Source organism: Sorex araneus, chromosome 1 (assembly GCF_027595985.1).
Source record: "Sorex araneus isolate mSorAra2 chromosome 1, mSorAra2.pri, whole genome shotgun sequence".
Taxonomy (NCBI): domain Eukaryota; kingdom Metazoa; phylum Chordata; class Mammalia; order Eulipotyphla; family Soricidae; genus Sorex; species Sorex araneus.
The window spans coordinates 22,836,938-22,856,737 of record NC_073302.1 but is presented as its reverse complement, the minus strand read 5'-3'; the positions used below and the strand labels follow the sequence as shown (position 1 = coordinate 22,856,737).

Sequence of the window (19,800 nt, the reverse complement as noted above, 5' to 3'; positions counted from 1 at the left end):
ATCTGCATTTAAATTAGTTACACTTCAATACACCGCAACTAGTGACTGGTAACTGATTTAATATGGGCTTAGTATACTTTCATGGCTCTTGACAGTGAGCACTGTCACTGTCATCCCTTTGTTCATCGACTTGCTCGATCGGGCACCAGTAACGTCTCCATTGAGAGACTTGTTACTGTTTTTGGCATATTGAATACACCACGGGTAGCTTGCCAGGCTATGCCGTGTAGGTGATACTCTCTGTAGCTTGCTGGGCTCTCCAAGAGGGACGGAGGAAGCAAACCCAGGTTGGCCGCATGCAAGGTAAATGCCTTACCTGTTGTGCTATCACTCCAGTCCAACTCTGTTCATGAGATTACATATTTCCTCCTTTCTGTTTATGGGCCCCACCAGATTGTGCTCAGGACTTACTCTTAGCTCAGAGATCACTCTTGGTGGGCTCATTTATGGTGCCAGGCATACGTGTAACTCACATGCCCTACCCCACACTGTAACTGGCACCAGCCCCTAGACCACACATTTCTTTTTTTTTCTTTTGGGTCACACCCAGCAATGCACAGGGGTCACTGCTGGCTCATGCACTCAGGAATCACCCTGTCAGTGCTCAGGGGACCATATGGGATGCTGGGATTTGAACCCGGGTCGGCCGCATGCAAGGCAAACGCCCTACCCGCTGTGCTATCACTCCAGCCCCTAGACCACACATTTCTAAAAGCTAAATTAGTATCATTGAACTCTTTGTATTGTCCCAAGACCTAGCTTAATTGCTGTGACAACTAGTATTTGGCAAGTTGAAGAGTTCTCAGTAAAGGTCAAAAGTTGAGTTGTCTTTTACCTCCTTGTAAATCTTGAGCTGTAGCTCTACACCCCAGTCTCAGAATTTGACTTTTTGTAAAAGGGGCCTTAAAAGAGGCAATAATGAAGAGAGAAATAACCAACAGGTCTTACAGCACTGCCAGGTGTGGCACGTATGGGTAGCCCAGTATGAATGAGTATGGATGGAGTTTGGTTTTTTTTTGCTTTTTGGGTCACACCCAGCGATGCTCAGAGGTTACTCCTGGCGGTGATTGGGGGACCATATGGGATGCCAGGGATCGAACCCGGGTTGGCCACGTGCAAGGCAAACGCCCTACCCGCTATGCTATCACTCTGGCCCTGGATGGAGTTTTTATGTCAACTAAAAAAAAAGATTTTTGAAATCAGCTTTCTCAAATTTACATGCAATTCATTAAAAAGAAAATTCTAGAAGTGGGTAGGCAGTTTTACTCCTTGGTAGAAATACCCTCACCAGGTATGAAATATTTAAATACTTTACTCCCACAGCATAGGATCCTGGGTGCAAGTGAGAGAACTGGACAAAATAGCGAGCAGGGCTCTAGCGCAGACTCGGGAATACAGTTCCCGGCAAGTCACTTTCTTCTTTCCAGTTTTCTTTAAAAAGTATAAACTGAGGGCTGGAGCAATAGTATACTGGGTGCTTGCCCTGCACCTGGTAGAACTGGGTTTGATTCCTAACACCCCATACTGTCCCCCTTGAACCCTGACAGAAGGGATCCCTGAGCACAGAGACACGAGTAAGTCCTGAGCACACTTGGGTATGGTCCCTAAACAAAGTAGAAATTCAGGGGCCAGGATGTAGATCAGATGTAGAACACATGCTCTGCTTGTGTGAAACCCTGGTTTGGAGACCTGGTAAATCCCACCCACCCTGCCCCTACCGTGGAAACTAAACTAAGTGATTTCTTAGAGTGATCTATGTGAGACACTTTTAAGCCTCCAGTGATGACCATAAGCTCTTTGGTTAAGTTTCACAAGTAACTACATTTTCCTGGTCAAAATGCCTCATGCTTTAAAACATTTATGTAACATTTACGGGGACAACTGGTTTTACAGGTAAGACACACAAGTAGGGTTACCTCCCTTATTTTCCGTTCCAATGGGTAAAAATAAATAACTGCTTAGAGTCCTACAATTTGATAAGGACTCTTCTTTTGGGTGCCCCATCTGGCAGGGCATGGAGTGCAAAACTCCAGCGCAGTTCTCACGGACCACTCCTGATCACTTGGGAACGGTTCCATGAGGAGCGGATCAAACCCAGGGCTCCTACACACAAAGCATGCACCTCAGACCTTTGAGCTACCTAAGTGAGAGACAGACACGCAGATAAGAGACAGCAGTCACATGTACATGTCGTAAAGGGGGAGAGTCATAGAAGAGGCTGCCCTATCAGGGGACGAGTACAAAAGCACTTCATGCCTCAAAATAAGAATAGTCTTGTACTGAAGAGAAATGGCTCGTAGACTTGAATTTCACCCTCCAGTTCAAAAAACTATCAATTGTGCTTGCGATTCTTTAATTATGACAAATTTAGATGAATGACTATGAAAAAGAAAAGAAAATATGACATCATTAGAATTACAAGGTAAGACAAAGAGGAAGCCCAAAGTACAGATAAGAACACAGGAAAATTTTAAGAGAGTACAGATGTCATGACATTTATTAAAAGGCATGCTACAAATGCTATACTTGTTAGGAAAAGAGATTCGAGATATCAGGTCTTAACAAATATACAAATTAAATGAAATGGAATATACTGTAGTGTACAGAAGCTTGAATTAACCATGCACTACGCAGTTAGAAAATATGTTTTTAATATTTTATCTTCTCTTCATGTATAACATAAACCACTTCAATAATCACAGAATCCTTTTCTTCCAATGCCACAAACTGTTACAAACAAAAGCTGGTACTGCTGCTTATCAAAATATACAAGACAATTGATGTTTCATATAAAACCACTTTATATGTTTACTTGTTCCCAAAACCCTTTTTTTTTTCTTTTTTGGCCTGGTTAAAAAAATGTTGTTACAAATATTTACAGCATTTTCTCCTGTTAGATGAATATTCTTATAAACTGAAAAAGGCAATTTTATGAACAGACCATATAAAACAAGAGACAATGTCAGAGGCTCCTAGCTGTGCTATTTTTTTTTCTTAAATACAGTACTGAAAATGCCCATCAAACCCTTGTACACTATTCTATTCTGTTCACATTAAACTCCCATTTTCTCTGAGTATCTATTCACCGATAGGAAATAGAAAGTAAAGGCCTCTTTGCACCGCGTTTTCTTTCAGAAAGGAGCTTGGGAAAAAAACAACAGAGTTAAAATCAAAACAATCTTTGGTCAGAGCAATGAGGTGACATTTTGATGAAAACTTTATCATTAGTACTTTCTGGATGTGGGCTAATTTTTATGAGATCTCAATAACAATAGCAAGAGGGAAAAAAAAGCCAGGTTATGATTTTTAACGAACACACAGAACATAGCTAAATATTGGCTACCACTACTACATAGAATCAAGAAGTGAAAATAACATAACACAAAGAAAATCTGTTGCAGTGCTGATTCAAGCTTGCCATAAGCAGCTTTCAACCATGACTACTATGACCAAGGTCACTGGACCAGACAAATGTTCTTACTCTCTGGAACATATGCCTCAGATCACAAAAACTAAAATGACTGCCACAGATCTGTTCTTGGGTCTGCACAATGCTATGATGAATGTTGTGTGACAAAGGCAAAAGTATAACTGTGATTTCATTTATACAGTTACAATCCTTTGCGTATATGGTCCGTGGAATGACATTCTTTTCAAACAATATAGTACATATTTCCTGAAACCCAGAATACTGATACTACCTTAGTTCCAAACAGAAGAAAGTATCAATTAGAACTGCTAAAGAAGGCACATAAACTTTGGTCCTGTTTTGTTTTTTCCCCTCCATAATACCCGTTTCCCCCCGCCCCCATTCAAAACTAGTATTTTAGTAACTTTCTAGTTTTTAAGCCATTCATAATAAGCTATTAAAATTTGCTCTGGAAAGACTGTAAATAATCTTGTAGATAACAACACAGTTCTTTCAAGACAACGAAGTTCAATTTTCTTTAAAGGAAAAGTTTTGTGCAATCCAACTACATTTGTTTTAGCACAATAGTAGAATATTTTAAGTCTGGCAGTTTTATTCTTAACAACAGAACAAGACAAAAAGAAATGCTAAGAAAATGCTTTTACACATAGTCACACTGTCTTTTATTGTTTTGGTTTAAAAATAGCAGTACGTATTAGGTTTTCTAAGAGGCTTATAGTTTGGCAATGTTGGGCTTTTATTTAACTGAGTCAAATGACTCATGGGGACATCTGTCCAAACATTAGTGGGAATGGAAGAAAAATTGCACGGTAATATGTTCTAGGCATAAATCTTGCTGCCTAATGACATGGAAGCTTTGAAAGTTTATACAAAATCTGAGCAGAGATATTCATGAGCTACTTCTAATCATCTGTAGCAGTACCCAGCTAGGTGGAGCCAAAGAAATGCTTCCATAAGAAATAAGGCAGACACTACCTCTAAAAACAACTTCCAGAAACAAAATCAGAGACATTAATACAAATAATTGATTAAATATTTAGTCTTAAGGAATTTATGGCATTCTGTGGAAGCAATTGGGTAATTCTGATACTCTCCAATAAGTTACTAATTAGGGAACTAGTTCATTTTCCTATTTGAACCTCACATAAAACACACTTCGCTGTAATGCAAATTATTAAAATCTCAAAGTAAAAGTCTTGTCAAAAATTGCTACTCTTAAGCATGTACTGCTATTTTTTAAAAAGTCCTGAATATATACTCTATGTGTAAAAGTCAAGATACCTCCAAAAGTTATCAGACAATACTTTGTAAGACAAAGTAAATAAGCTTAACAACAAAAATAAAATATTTCTTAGAAGATAAAGAATAATACATGCCAAACAATACACAAAGACAGAGTTTTTCCACTACCCTGAAGTCTTTTTACAGAAATCATGCTAAGACAAATACTGCGGATCTCTATAATTCAAATAGCAAACATACCAAAATGGACATGTACATGATATAGTTAATTTTAGACAAAAACTGATGGTTTCAAGCACACAGTTTCAAACAAGAAAACCTCACTTTCTCAAATCTTGATGTTCTTTGTCAATAAATTAAAATGTAAATGTGCATATGTATGTACAACATTAGACGAGTGTACGTATGCATGTATATACACTTATCTACACACAAACACGCACACACACACACATACACAAATCCCTGAAAAGGATTCAAATGTTCTGTCAGATTTAAAGGCCATTTCCTACTTCAAAACTACATTCAACACTATAATGATCTCCCTTCTGCTACACTTATGCTACCATTGTACTAAATGCTAAGAGAATAATGAATTAAAATCACAACAGTAAATCCTAACTCAAAGTAAATTAACTAATCCAATTAACATGCCACTGAAAATTTTAATCATGCTTATATAAATAAATGTGGGAGATTTCTCATAGATCTTCCCCACCCTGAACCCCCTGCTTGCTTTTCTCAGTGCTTTGGTAAAATACATTTCCCAAGTGAATAATAATAACTAGATAAATTAGTATATCTATTCAGTGAAAACTAAAACTGATCTGAAAGATCTCAATCTACCTTTCTACCAATTCTCCCTATTGTTGCTCAGTGAATTGTTTTTTCAAACAACCTACTAAAATTTGAAATCTCCAACGTTCTTGTTAAATTTTTATGAAAACTTTCCTGCATTCAAACTAACATCTAAAATATAGCAGAAATTGAGATATTACTTTGAAAGGTGAGATGAGTCACTCTAAGAATCTGAAAAGTATAAAAGGAGTGGACAAAAATATCCCTTTTGACAAATTGTTAAAAAAAAAAATCTAAGCACTTAAAAGTGAACGAAAACATAAAGTTTCTCTTTAAAAAAGAATCATACAATCACGGAAGTAACATTAAAATGTACTCTTACATTCAATCCAAAATGTGAGAAAGAACCCAATTTCTCATACTCCATGTATGTGGGCACTCAGTAATGAAGTTGTATTAACAATTAAAAAGGCAAGTTATCACTTGAGTTCAGAGAAAAAGAAACAAAAACAAAAACAAGTAATCCTGAGGCAAATTCTAACACATGATAAGGATTAGACAAGATTCAGAAACTAAGATTGCGTTCTGCAAGTGGACGCTACACCTGGCAGTGACCACCCTTGGTCCTAATGTGGAGATGTCTGTCTACAGGTGTGCACTGAGTTATTCCCCAGACCTTTCACCCCTCCCCCTTCCCTGCTCCATCTCTGCAAGAAAGCACCAAAAATCTGAAAACTCTTACTGAAAATCTTAAAATTGCAATGAAAATAACTTTAAAATCCTCACCAAAAGGGGGAGAAAACAAAAATCCAAAGAGACAAAAATTGCTCACCAAGCCCACATATAGCTTTCAAGATACTTAGATTAAAATCCTAACCTATTATTTCATAAGCACATAATAAGGCACATAAGAAATTAAGTAAATACACAGTAATTCTGAATAAGTATTAGAGATTATAGTGGTACAAAACCCTTGAGATTAATATTTTTTTTCTAAAAGAAGACCTTACCAAAAATAACTTTTTAAAAATCTGTCAAACCATATGATAGACCTGAATATTTTCCTTAAGACTGTAAACTTTTTCTGAAAACAATTATTAAAAAGTAGTTTATAAGGATTCTTTTCTTTTTAAAGTTTTCAAGGCCATTTTATTCAGCAAATAAGTATTGTTTGGAAATTTGCCACATGATTCTAATAAAATCATGAACTTTCCTGATACTCTAACAGATCCTGATTGGAGTCCACTTATTTTCCCTGGGGACAGCTGAGACACTTCGTTTCTCCACATAGTTGCAAAAAGTTGAAGTATATGCAGTATTCATAGGAGTGTCTTACATTGGTCGGGGGGGGGGAGAAAGAATCACTGGAAGAAAACATGCAATTTTATAAATCTGCTTCCAATATAATTCAATTTACGTATATAATTAGCAACATATACCTAATGACTGATGCTTATAAGTGAACTTAATTTTCTTAGGGATCAAACTTCTAAATCACCAAGTTAAAAACCTGATTGTAAGTAATTTAAAAAGTGTATCTGCTGAAATTTTTCAAAGTACAAAGGAGTTTAGAAATGCTGTGTAAGGCTAATCTGGACCCAAACTGAAAGAAAACCTGTCCTCTTAAAATCCAATTTACCAGAAGAAATTCAATTATTGGATAAAAAAAATGTTTTTGATGGTTATTTTCATAGAAACTATGGTACAAAGAAACAAGATCACATACTGGCAGGGGGAATAGTTGGTAAAGAGAATATCCCTTGTTGGTTTGTTTTTTAATGTACTCGAATAGCAAACAAACTCAGAAAGTTGAATTTTATGAAAGAGGCAGAATTGGTCTTGAGTTGCTTAAGTCTATGTCTGAAAGGTTCCTGAAATTATGGTCCAGTCCTAGAAGCAGAATTCACAGAAGGTCAGATGGTTGATTTTGAGAAGGAAACTCTGAGGTGGTGATTCTCCCCAAGGTCGTGGTTGTGAAGCTCAATGAGTGCTTGGATCGCCTCTTCCACAGATCCCAACTGAATGAGAGCCATTTTGCGATCCTTCCTAGAAAAGATAAAAGAAAAAAAAAACACACATATATACACACAAAAATAGACAGACAGACAGACAGACAGACACACACACACACACACACACACACACAATTAAATTAGCGTAGTTTCCCTCTATTACCCTAGGGGAATTCATTGAGTTACCCTAAAATTTTGCATACGATATTAAACAAAGTTAATGTAGGCCTTAAAAGCATAGACTTACTGAAAGAATTTAAAAGCTTTCACTGTACATCCTGCTTCTGTGAAAAGGTTCTTCAGATCATCCACTGTAACAGAAGGGCTGTGGAAACATCAGAGAGAACATCAACTGTCTTCGCTCTAATTCTCAAATGAAGCAAAGAATAACCTTTGCCATCACCAAACTTCCAGAGCATTTCACATTTTAAAGCAAATAATTAAGCCATACAATACAGGTAGAATTTGGCAGTATCTGAGAGGTGTTTAAGGCTTACACAGACATACCCTCAATGGAATTTTTGTTGATTTTTGTGCCATACTTTGCAGTGCGTGGGTGTCACTGATGGTATGTTATGCAGGAGAACCATCTCTTTCCCAGGATGGAACCCAGGCCTCCTGCCTGCAGAAGCAGCCCTTCAGCCATCTCCCTGGCCCATCAGCAGAATATATCCCAAACATCCTCATAAGATATGGGCAGATATATAAAATATTTGTGTATTCTATGAATACCACAGACTCTAGTAGGTCCAAAGCTCCTTTTCCTAGCAAGCTCTGACTGTTAGTTTAGACCACGGTCATACACTTCAAACAGTTCGGGAAATTAAGAATTGTATAGGTGGTGTCCAGGCACTAAGATCACTCGCAATTATTCTTATTTTCCCTAGCAGTTATGCTTTCTAGGCCTAACTTCCAGAAGGTACTCTTCTCCCACCGTGACCAGGGGTGTCTTCTGCAACCCGCAGGCTTGGGGGTGGTACTGGGATATGTCCGCCACGGGTCATATCCCTAATATTAAGCCACATCACCTGCAGTCCACCTGTCACTTCAGAAGCACTTATATAAACCACGGTCTTTCTTGAATACTTCGCTCTGAAGGAAAGCAGCTGCTATTTATTGAGGACATCTGAGCGACCATATGAGAAGCAGCAATCATATGACAAAGTGTGGCAAGGCACTGAGATCTCCTGCCAACAACTGGCACCTGAGTGTGCCACAGTGGAAATGAAATCTTTAGCCCCCGCCTTCAGATGCAACCTTAAAAGAGATTCTTCACCAAAATAACCTCATTCAACCACTTCTGGATTCCTCACTCACAGTAATAGTGCAAGTTAATGAACTTTGACTTTTAATGAATTAAGCTGTTAAGTTTATGCAGCAACAGGTAAATTAATCGTGTACGATCACATGAGATTCAACTGACTAAAAGCAGATTTTATGCCTCATCTTATGACTGCAAGCAAGGACAGTTTAGTACTTCTACTACACTAATAGCTCTCAAGGAGAAAGATCTCAATGAATATATATATATATATATATATATTTTTTTTTTTTTTTGCTTTTTCGGTCACACCTGGCAATGCACAGGGGTTATTCCTGGCTCTGCACTCTGGGGACCATATGGGATGCTGGGAATCGAACCCGGGTTGGCCACGTGCAAGGCAAACGCCCTACCGGCTGTGCTATTGCTCCAGCCCCCTCAATGAATATTTCTTATTCATCTGGTACATCACTATGGGTAAGTTACAACTTGCATGAAAAAAAATTTTTGACCAAATTCCTAGATGTACATTATTTTTTTTTTGCTTATCTTATAGAGAAAGAAAAGTAATCAAAACAAAACAAAAAAACTATGGTTGGTTCTTCTACAAAGAAGATGAGCACATATGTCTCAATGGACTATTTCTGCATTCAATTATTATTATTATTACTTTTTTTTTGGCTTTTTGGGTCATACTGGTGATGCACAGGGGTTACTCCTGGCTCTGCACTCAGGAATCACCCCTGGCGGTGCTCAGGGAACCATATGGGATGCTGGAAATTGAACCTGGGTCAGCTGCATGCAAGGCAAACGCCCTACCCACTGTGTTATTTCTCCAGCCCCAGCATTCAATTATTTTTATGCCCTGTTGCAACTGAAAGGAAAAAGTAGTTGCTAACTACTTTTGGGGGTAGGGAGAGACAAACCACTCCTGTCTTTCACTTTTGGCTACATACTGGAAATGGCAACCCTCTTAAGATATAATGCTAAATAAGCCATCTCATAAAAACAGCAAAGCTAGAATAATTTCCGGGGTTTAAACTTCTTCTAAACTATAAACTGTCGAAAATGAATCATTTAATGAATAATAATTAGATACATACGGGATGTTGGAAAGATGCAACGTGGCTGATGGTGGAAAAATATTCTGGAAGTTTTTAGAGCCAGGTTTTTTAAAGCGATGCAAAGGACTGTTGCTAAAATCCTTAGTCAGACCCTGGTCTTCTTGTCCCTCCCGAGGAAGCTGAACCGCTTGATGCTTGGACAGTGTAGCACGAAGCACTTTTCCATAAAGTCTCTGCCCACTCAGATGATTCATTGCTAGTATAGAGGAAAAAATAAGGAAAATTTGTAAGTAAGTCTCTAATATTTATGTGAACCATCAAATCCTTTTTAGTTACCTGAAATTATATAGCAGTTTAAAGGTTAAAATGGTTCTAAACCCAACTCTTGCATATGGAAATGCACTAAATGAGTGTATGTTACAGAGAAAGAAAAGCAATCAAGACCAAAAAAAAAAACCCAACTATCCAGTCTAGAGCTGGGTAATTCCAGAGCACCTTGAATACAATACTCAGGAATTTCCATAAACAGGAAATGGTTCCTAAAGAAGATGGTTTAGTATCAAACAAAGTGATTCTTTGTCTAAGCCCCACTGTGCTCAGGGCTTATTCCTGTCTCTGCACTCAGGAATTATTCCTGGCAGTGCCCAGGGAGCTATGGGGGTACTGGGGATCGAACCTGGGTCAGCTGCATGCAAGGCAAGCACTCTACTCACTGTACCATCTCTCTAGCCACCACCCCCCGACCCATCATTCCATTAAAAATTAAAATCTAAGTAATATTTTAGTAGCCACTACTACGGTAATGACAAGGAAGGTCAAGAAATATTTTCATGGAATAATCACCGTCATTATGAAGTTTGTTCCAACTTTTATGACAGACAACAGCTCTAGAAAACTTGATTTGAAAGGAAAAAAAGACGTGTCACGAATTGTGCTTACTGGAAAAGACCCGTGGTCAAAGCTCTGAACAGCCAACAATATGTCTAAGAAGATAAATGAACCTCAGACCTCTAAATCTTACAATATAAGCTTTAAACAGAAGGCATCCAAAAATAGATAAATAAAAAGGCATCAGCACAAAGAAAGTCCAGGAAACTCCTATTTCTACTAGCTATAGGTTTGTTTATAGGAACACGGGACATAAAACACACAAATGGCATGGATTGTCATCATCATCATCATCATCATTACCTAGTTGAGCTTGATTTGCATCAGCCATCTGAACCAGTGCATTTTCTTTCTTATTAAACATAATCTTCACTCGGTGTACATCACCATATACTCCTAATAAATAAGACAAAACAAGTTTTCAGTGTCTACTTACAAAATGTTTAATTTTATTAATACATCTAAAGATGCTTCTCTTCCCATACATATACTTTCCCTGCAAAGCTTCATACCTATGTTCTCAAATTCAAATCTCTTCTATAGTTTTGACCTGCTAACTCTACTCACCTCTTTCCCCTTTATGTGTTATAAATGCTTCAATTTTAGTATGCCCCAAACTAATTCATCTCCTATCTTCTTTCCGTGCTTTGTATTCATTAACACTGCTGGTAAACAGCACCATCATCCACGTATTTGCTTGACAAAGTCACCCGGGAATCATAATTTTGTCTTTTCCCTTTCCTAAATAATTACACCCAATTCAATCACCAGTACCACTGATTCTATAACATAAATCTCATTATTTGTCCAATTCTTCTCATCCACTCTACCATCAAAGCTATCATTATCATTTCTTTTGTTTAGGGGCCATATCTTATCAGTGTGGCTCTTTTATTTAAAAAAAATTTCAGGGGGCTGGAGCAATAGCACAGCGGGTAGGGTGTTTGCCTTGCATGCGGCCAACCCAGGTTTGATTCCCAGCATCCCATATGGTCCCCTGAGTACCACCGGGAGTAGTAATTCCTGAGTGAAAAGCCAGGAGTAACCCTTGTGCATTGCGAAGTGTGACCAAAAAGCAAAACAAAACAACAAAACCAAGAAATATTTCTATGGATATATCCTCTTTGATTCCCTCAGCATATATTCCCATTATAATCTCTTATTTTCCTTCTGTTTAAGACTTTATTGTAATTCTAATTTCTACCAAGTATTATTTGCTATTCTATTCTCAGTATCAAGCACATTATATGGCACACAGATGCAACAAATAAATATTGATAATGGCAGGTGTTCAGTCCACATCACAAATATTAAAAACAAACAAACAAAAAAATAACTTACCAAATAGGATAAAAAGTCCATGTGGTGTGATAAGCTGTTTGAAAGGAAAACACAAAACAAATGTATCATTTAAGTAAAAATTTTAGTTTTTGCCTAAAACAAACACAGGAATGATAGCTGACTTTGTCACAAACACTGATTTTATGTTTCTTCTATACAGTTGTCCTTTGTTGTCTGAGAAGGTTCCAGCATTTCTACAGGATACAGATCCTCAAGTTCCTTTTATGACTGAAGGAGTAACTGCCTACAACCTGCACATATTCTTTCATATGCTTTAAATTCTCTCTATTATTTATAGTACCTAACACATGTGAATACATATTTGGCTGTTAAACTGTATTGTTAAGGGAATAATGACAAGGGAGAAAATTTGTACAAGTCCCAAAGAAATGCAACTAATGAGGGTCTGACTAAACAGTCCAGATTTCCTAGCCTTTGTTGGTTTGAGTCTGTGAATTTGTACAGGATGACAGTCACAGTAGTGAATTTCAGTTGTCTTTGGTGAGAATTCCCCAGCAGTACCGGGACCACCAGGGGTTTTACCCAATGAAGCTCAGAAGACCATGTGTGTTGCAAGTGGAGACCAAAAGCTACCCTTCCCATTCCCAAAAGACTACTTTAATATAATACTTTCAACTCACATCAGGATTGAGATTTGTGACAAGTAGAACAGAATTTCCTGGAATACCACCCGTCCCGGGAATGGCCATTCTTCCGGTGACAGCAGAGGAGGTGATGGCGAGAGGACCGAGGCCTCCAGGAACAGCCGGGACTGAGAGGCCTTTGAAAAACATCAAAGAATTTTACATTCTAGTTACATAATTGTAACATTTCATAAAACTTAAGTAAATAAAAAAAAGCAAAATTATGAAAACAATTATGTCATAGCTACCCAGATGGATATCAAAGCTAGTTTGACATTATCATAGCTGGTATTTATATAAAAATAGCATTTTTTTTTTACGTGAAGCAAGGTAGTTTTTATTGAACACAACTTGCTTAAACGTGAGCAGAGACGGTGAGAAAACTGTGGTCAAACAGAGAGAACACAGGCTTCTCCAGAGTATAAATAAGCAAGCAAAGAAACAGATAAGCAAGCAAGATACATGTTTGAGGAAGAACAGGGATTTGAAGAGCAAGGGAGTATTATTTACATAGTTCTGTACACACCAACCAACCTCACTGGTCTTCAAATCCATTAGGCTTTTTGGAAGATCAACTAAAAGCTTTCTTTCTGCCTTTTTTAAAAAAAAAATATATTCCAGTACATTTCTATAAAGTAGGTGTAATTCTTATTTTCATTTCTACCGTAAAATCAGATTATAAAAAATTCTTTCAGCACAGAAAATATTCGTACATGCATACTCTGCAGTGCTCTAAGATATTCTGTTTGGAAAAAAGCATTGTGTAGCCTTGTGAAGTATAATATTATGATCAATGCAAAAATTGACAGCTATGAATTCAATATTCTTTTGTAGAAAGAATTTCAGAATTCTCACACTCTCTACTATTGAAAAAATTACTGCAAATTCTAGAATACTGAAAATGTGGACACTATATGTTATACTATACATTATACTCAAAACTGTCTCAGGTGATCTTACCAACTGTGGTCTCAGCTTAAGAAATTACAATGTAGAGGCCAGGGAGATTGCTTAAAGGGCTAAAGCACATGTTTCGTAAGAAGCCTGGATTCATTCCCCAAGAGAGAACTGGGCTGGGAATGATCCCTGAGTTTAGAGCTAGAAATTATCCCCAAGCACCCTTGGGTATGGCCCCCAAATAAAATAATTATGAAGCAAAGATTTCCAGTTTGTATAAAATAAACCAGTTTCTTAAATTTATTGATTCTTTAGCTCAGAAGTCCAATCATTTTACTACCAGTCATGTAATAAAGAGAGAGTTTACAGCTAGCCTATGCGGCTTGATAATCTAATAAAATCATCACTACCATGATCTACGCTGCTGAGTAATGCAGTGCAGGACCACCTTTCCAGGCTGGATACAGTTCATAAAATCTATCACCAGTAGTAATTTCCCTGGCCTCTTCCCGGTTCCTCCAATCCAACCTTACAACTGTTGTAGATCTACTACAATACACTCAAGAGCAATGCTTGGGGTCGTGGGGGAGGAGAGAGGTGGGAGGAGACCCTGAGAACAAAGTGGGAGGAGACACAGACTCGGGGGAGGGAGGGTGTAAAAAGGTTACACTCATGACACCCTGTCAACAATAGCATTGTAAAGCTGGCAAGCACAGTAACTGAAATGAAAATTTTTTTAAAAAGAGTAAATCCAAGAAACTGGTGAGAGAGTGAAAGGGTAAAGGAACATGCCTGCAGGCAGCTGTTATCTCAACCCTTGGCAGTGCACAGTTGCCGCAGCAGAGCCGGGAGTGGAGCCTGCGGTAATACCAGGTGTGCCCTCCACCAAAAACAGCTGGGCTGTAGGGTGGATATGTGTGTGTGCGTGCATGCATGTGGGTATACGTGTATATACTTTTTACTCTATTAGACCTGAAAAGGCTTATCAACTCAGAAGCATTCGTTTTCTTTGTTGTGTATGGGGAAGATTGGGGCCACACTCACGGCTGTGTCAAAGGGTCACACCTATCAGGCTCAGGGATGATATGCGGTGCTGGGGATGGAACTGAGGTTAGTGGCATGAGGAGCGAGTGCCGTCATCCCGTACTCTATCTCCAGGCCCCAGAAGAATTCTTTACGCAGTGAGAAAGATTTCCCTCAGGGCTGGAGAGGTAGTACAATAGTTAAGGAGCCTCCCTTGCATACTCTTTTTTTTTTCTTTTTTCTTTTTGGGTCACACCCAGCAATGCACAGGGGTCACTCCTGGCTCTGCACTCAGGAATTACTCCTGGCGGTGCTCAGGGGACCATATGGGATGCTGGGATTCAAACCCGGGTTGGCCGAGTGCAAGGGAAACGCCCTACCTGCTGTGCTATCACTCCAGCCCCCCAGCTGACTCATTTTTGATTCCTGTAAGTCCTGAGCACTGTCAGATGAGGACCAAAAATAAAACAAAACTTTAGCTCAGTTATACTGTTTTCTACATAGACTGTAAAAAAATGAAGTATCTATTAGCTTTAAAAGAGAACCAATGAAACTCTTGAAAACTTAAAAAAATAATAATGAAACCCTATGCTTACTGCCTACACTGTAATGGGATGGGGAGAAAACTTAAACATATGTGAGATACCTCAAAACCCACCCAAACACTAAAAATAAAAGTTCAATTGTCACTCCCCTGCCACTCTCCCCTTTAATATTTTGGGGTCATATGCTCCAATTCTCAGGGGTTACTCCTGGCTCTGCACTTAGGAATTACTCCTGGTGGGGCTTGGGAGACCATGTGGGATGCCGGTGACTTAACCCAGGTGGGCTGTGTGCAAGGTAAACAGCCTACCTGCTGTATTATCTCTTGATCTAGCCTCGTCAAAGAAAGTATCTCCAGAATTAGAAAGAGGAAATAAAAATATAACAAAACCAAGCACAATTCCAGTTTAAAATGCAGTTATGTTCACAAATCAGTTGGAAGTTGGATATGTAATATGTAAAAAAGGCTTGAACCTACACCCTTTGAATTGCTAACCTCCAAATATTCTCTTTAGGGCTATCAGAGATAAAATCAGAAAGCAAATTTTTAATCTCAAAGTAATGATCAAATTCACTGTTTACTATCTAAAAAAGAGTAAGAGAGTAACTATCAAACTATTAATAGACTTTCTAGGTCTTAATCATTTTCATTAGGTAAAGAAAAAAATTCCATTATATAAAAAGCATGCATTGGGGCTGGAGCAATAGCATAGCCAGTAGGTCATTTGCCTTGCACGCGGCCAACCTGGGTTCGAATCCCAGCATCCCATAAGGTCCCTGAGCACCACCAGGGGTGATTCCTGAGTGCAGAGCCAGGAGTAACCCCTGTGCATCACCGGGTGTGACCCTCCCCCCAAAAAAGCATGCACTGCTATGGTAAACTTCTAAACCCATAAATAACTGGGGGCAGGGGGAATGAGGTGATATGAGTAAGGTGATAATAAATGTCTATTAATTAAAACATTTACTCTTGGATAAAATATATCCAAGGCACTGAGAATGCAGCTCCATTCAAATTATAATTGATGAGCCCGTTAGCAAAGATAAAAGCAGCTCATATATTTTGTATAATAGGCAAATCTAAGTTTACTTAATATAGTCAACCTACAGTTAGTTGTTTCAATGAAGATATAGAAGATATAGAACATGTAGTGAAATTATTAGGACTAAGAATAGAACTGGAAGAATTAGTTATAAATGCAGAGTGGGGCCAGAGCAATAGTACAGTGGGTAGGGCGTTTGCCTTGAACGTGGCTGACCTGGGTTCAATGCTAGCATCCTATATGTTTCCCTGAGCCTGCCTGGAGTGATCCTTGAACAAAGAGCCAGGATTAAGCCCTGAGCACTGCCAGGCCAGAACCCCCCTACCACTCCCCATCAAAACCCCCCCCAAACTATACCATACAATGGTTACTATACATAATGGTTTTATTAGTAACTCTTCAAGCATGGTAATTTTAATAAGTTCATACAAAATATTATTTAAAAACATCATTAAAAGAGCACTTCAAATTCAAATATAAGAGCGTTACCTGCTGCTTGAGGAAATCCAATGGCTGGGGGAAATCCAGCAGTCCCCGCATAGGGAGAGGAAATGATACCTGGTGCACCTAATGGGGAACAGACATTAATTTATGTATATAACTACGATCATCAATACAATGTAAAATAGTTGTATCAGAGACTACTGATATATTGCTAAGAAGTTAATAATTTGTTTAACAGGTAACCCTAATGTTATACCTCTTTCCTTTTTCTTTTTTTTTTTTTGGGGGGGGGCAAAACTGGCAGTGCTCAGGGGACCATACAGAGTGCCAAGGATAGAACCCGGATCAGACCCCGACAAGGCAATTGCCCTACCTGCTGTAGTATCACTCTGGCCTCGGCTAACCTCTTTCAACTGGGTTCAATATTCAAAAGTGCAACTGAGCGGTATTTCAGTTTGAGATCAGGTCGAGATTCTTACCCTCAGAGCACTGTATTTATGAGAAAGTATCAAAAACTTATAAAAAGTATACTGATCTATGAAATGTGCTAATAAGAAACATGAATTTTAAAAACTGGGCCAGAAAAACAGCAGAAGGGTTAAGAAGCTCACCTTGCATATGGCGGACCCTGGTTCAGATTCCTTGAAATTACATGCTGTCCCGAGCACCACCAGAAGTACCCCTGAGCACAGAGCCAGGAGTAAGCCCTGAGGGTAGCTGGATGTGGTCCCAAAACAAGAACAGTTTTCCTTTGGAGACTAATCAAATTGATGAATTACAAGATTCACTGACACGCCGGGATATAGTGGATTATATATACATGTACTGTAAGTGGCTTAAGGAGGGATCTGTCTGTGATTGGTAGCGATCACGTTTCTCAGGACATGAAACTTGAGCTAGAAATTACGTATTTGAAAAGCCTATATTTTAAAAGTGTGTATTAGACGTGAAATGATTCTTCTATTTCTTTTTAGAAGACTGGGGACTGTGTATCATGAGAAAAAAGAAGTTAACTCCTATGGGCAAGAAAGTACTAGTAAAAAAACAACTTAGGGATGAACCGAGAGCCGCGGCACGAGAAGCAGAGCCTCCGCGCCTATTGACTCTGATCCTGAGGTCTCCTAACCCATTTTGGCACCAGAGCGGATGCTTGAGCCATGCATTTTGACTGTGAACTGAGCTACAACCTCGTGCAGCCCGGGGAGGGATTTTTTTCCCTCTCCACCCCACTTTTCTGAGCGAAAATGGCGGCAGCGGCAGCAGCCACGCGGTGAGAGCCACCCTCTAAGACCCCTCCACCAGGAGGTAGGACTCTCTTTAGTGAGGTAGCCTGTAGGTGGTCCTGGGAGGGGGGGTGTTCCCGGCGCGCCTTCCGCCCAGAGATGAACCAAGAGCTGCGGCACGAGAAGCAGAGCCTCCGCGCCTACTGACTGTGATCCTGAGGTCTCCTAACCCATTTTGGCACCAGAGCAGATTCTTGCAGCCATCCATTTTGACTGTGAACTGAGCTAAAATATTAGAAACCCAAAACCGCGCGGCCGCGACTCAAAGTCTTCACTCTTACCAATGAAGAGAAATTATTAGATGATGCCTATTCAGCAGGCCTGATTGTTGGGGAAAATTTCCAATCAACAATAGTGAGTTCTGTATGGAAATATGAAATGTACTCAATATATAGAGAGAATAATGGGAATATCATTAGCTACTTAGATGGGGGGTGGGGTGGGAGGGGGGTGTATTGGGGTTCTTGGTGGTGGAACGGGTGCACTGGTGAAGGGATGGTGGTTTAATCAGTATTTGACTGTGACTTAAACCTGAAAGCTTTGTATTTTTTTTTCTTGTTTTCACGGTGGTTCAATAAAATATTTCTTTAAAAAAAAAAAACAAAAAAAAACAACTTGGTTTTGAGCTGGGAAGTGGCTCAAATCACTGTAGCGCACGCTTTCAGGCTGGATTCCTGGATTTGATCCCTGACACCACACTATCCCCTGAGCACTGCCTGGAGGGACTGAGTAATTTTTTTTTTTTTTTTTTTGGTTTTTGGGTCACACCTGGCGATGCACAGGGGTTACTCCTGGCTCTTCATTCAGGAATTACCACTGGCGGTGCTCAGGGGACCATATGGGATGCTGGGATTCGAACCCGGGTCGGCCGCGTGCAAGGCAAACGCCCTACCCGCTGTGCTATCGCTCCAGCTCCTGGGACTGAGTAATTTGTCAGCACTGCTGAGTGAAGTCCTCAAACAAAACAAAAAATGGAAGAGAAATAACTTGGTTTCAGACATGTCAAAGCTGAGGGGACACAATGACAAAGGGAAATACCTAGAGTGAAAATTAGATGGTGATTCTGAATGAATGCTTTAAGGACAGATTTGTAAATTATCTACGTAGAAATAAACATGCACAAGATCCCAATAAAATGGTGCAAGATTAAAAAATGAAGAGAGCTAAAAAAGAAACTGGGAATACTAGTGTGTGTGTGTGTGTGTGTGTGTGTGTGTGTGTGTGTGTATATATATATATATATATATATAGAGAGAGAGAGAGAGAGAGAGAGAGTGGTAAAGGGAGAAAGAAGAAACAGAGAACAGTTTTAGGGAAAAAACAACAAATCCAACAAATTATAAGCAGTTCTTCCATAAGAGAAGCTCAATAAAGGTTAAAGAGAATGGGGGGAGGAGAGAGAATGGCAAAGATAACTTTAGAACTGAATATTAAAGAGCAGGAGGGAGAAAATATTTTTGTGAAATATGTAGGCTACACAGTTTCAAGATTTAAAAGCTCATGTTTATCAGTCAATAAAGATAAATTACTTAACACAATTTGTTAAATATACAGTTATAATTTATAACAATTCAATGAAATATAGTTATTAAGTGATTCCAAAGATATAGCTAGCAGAGAGAATAACTGAAGATTAAAAAATGATTAATGTGGGGCTGGAGCAATAGCACAGTGGGTAGGGCATTTGCCTTGCACACAGCCGACCTGGGTTTGATTCCCAGCATCCCATATGGTCCCCCAAGCACCGTCAGGAGTAACCCCTGAGTATCGCTGGGTGTGACCCAAAAAGGGGGGAAAAAATGATGAATAAGGGAAAGTGAAATTCGTTCCAGATATATATTCTGAAAGCACTTATGTGCCAAGCATTTTTCTAGTGTATAAGAAGTG

At 39.0% G+C, this 19,800-nt stretch overlaps 1 protein-coding gene across 3 annotated transcripts in view; it reads right to left on the bottom strand.

Annotated features, from left to right (window-relative positions):
* Positions 1-2,368: 2,368 nt before the first annotated feature.
* Positions 2,369-19,800, bottom strand: part of PTBP3 (polypyrimidine tract binding protein 3) — an 87,576-nt gene continuing 70,144 nt past the window's right edge. For all 3 annotated transcript variants that reach the window (XM_055121911.1, XM_055121896.1, XM_055121904.1), the window contains 7 exons: positions 16,676-16,753; positions 12,678-12,817; positions 12,037-12,070; positions 10,999-11,091; positions 9,847-10,063; positions 7,730-7,807; positions 2,369-7,516 (listed from right to left, as the gene is read on the bottom strand). In XM_055121911.1, the coding sequence (XP_054977886.1) occupies positions 7,384-7,516; positions 7,730-7,807; positions 9,847-10,063; positions 10,999-11,091; positions 12,037-12,070; positions 12,678-12,817; positions 16,676-16,753 (773 nt within the window). In that variant the 3' untranslated portion in view covers positions 2,369-7,383. The remainder of the gene's footprint in view (positions 7,517-7,729; positions 7,808-9,846; positions 10,064-10,998; positions 11,092-12,036; positions 12,071-12,677; positions 12,818-16,675; positions 16,754-19,800) is intronic.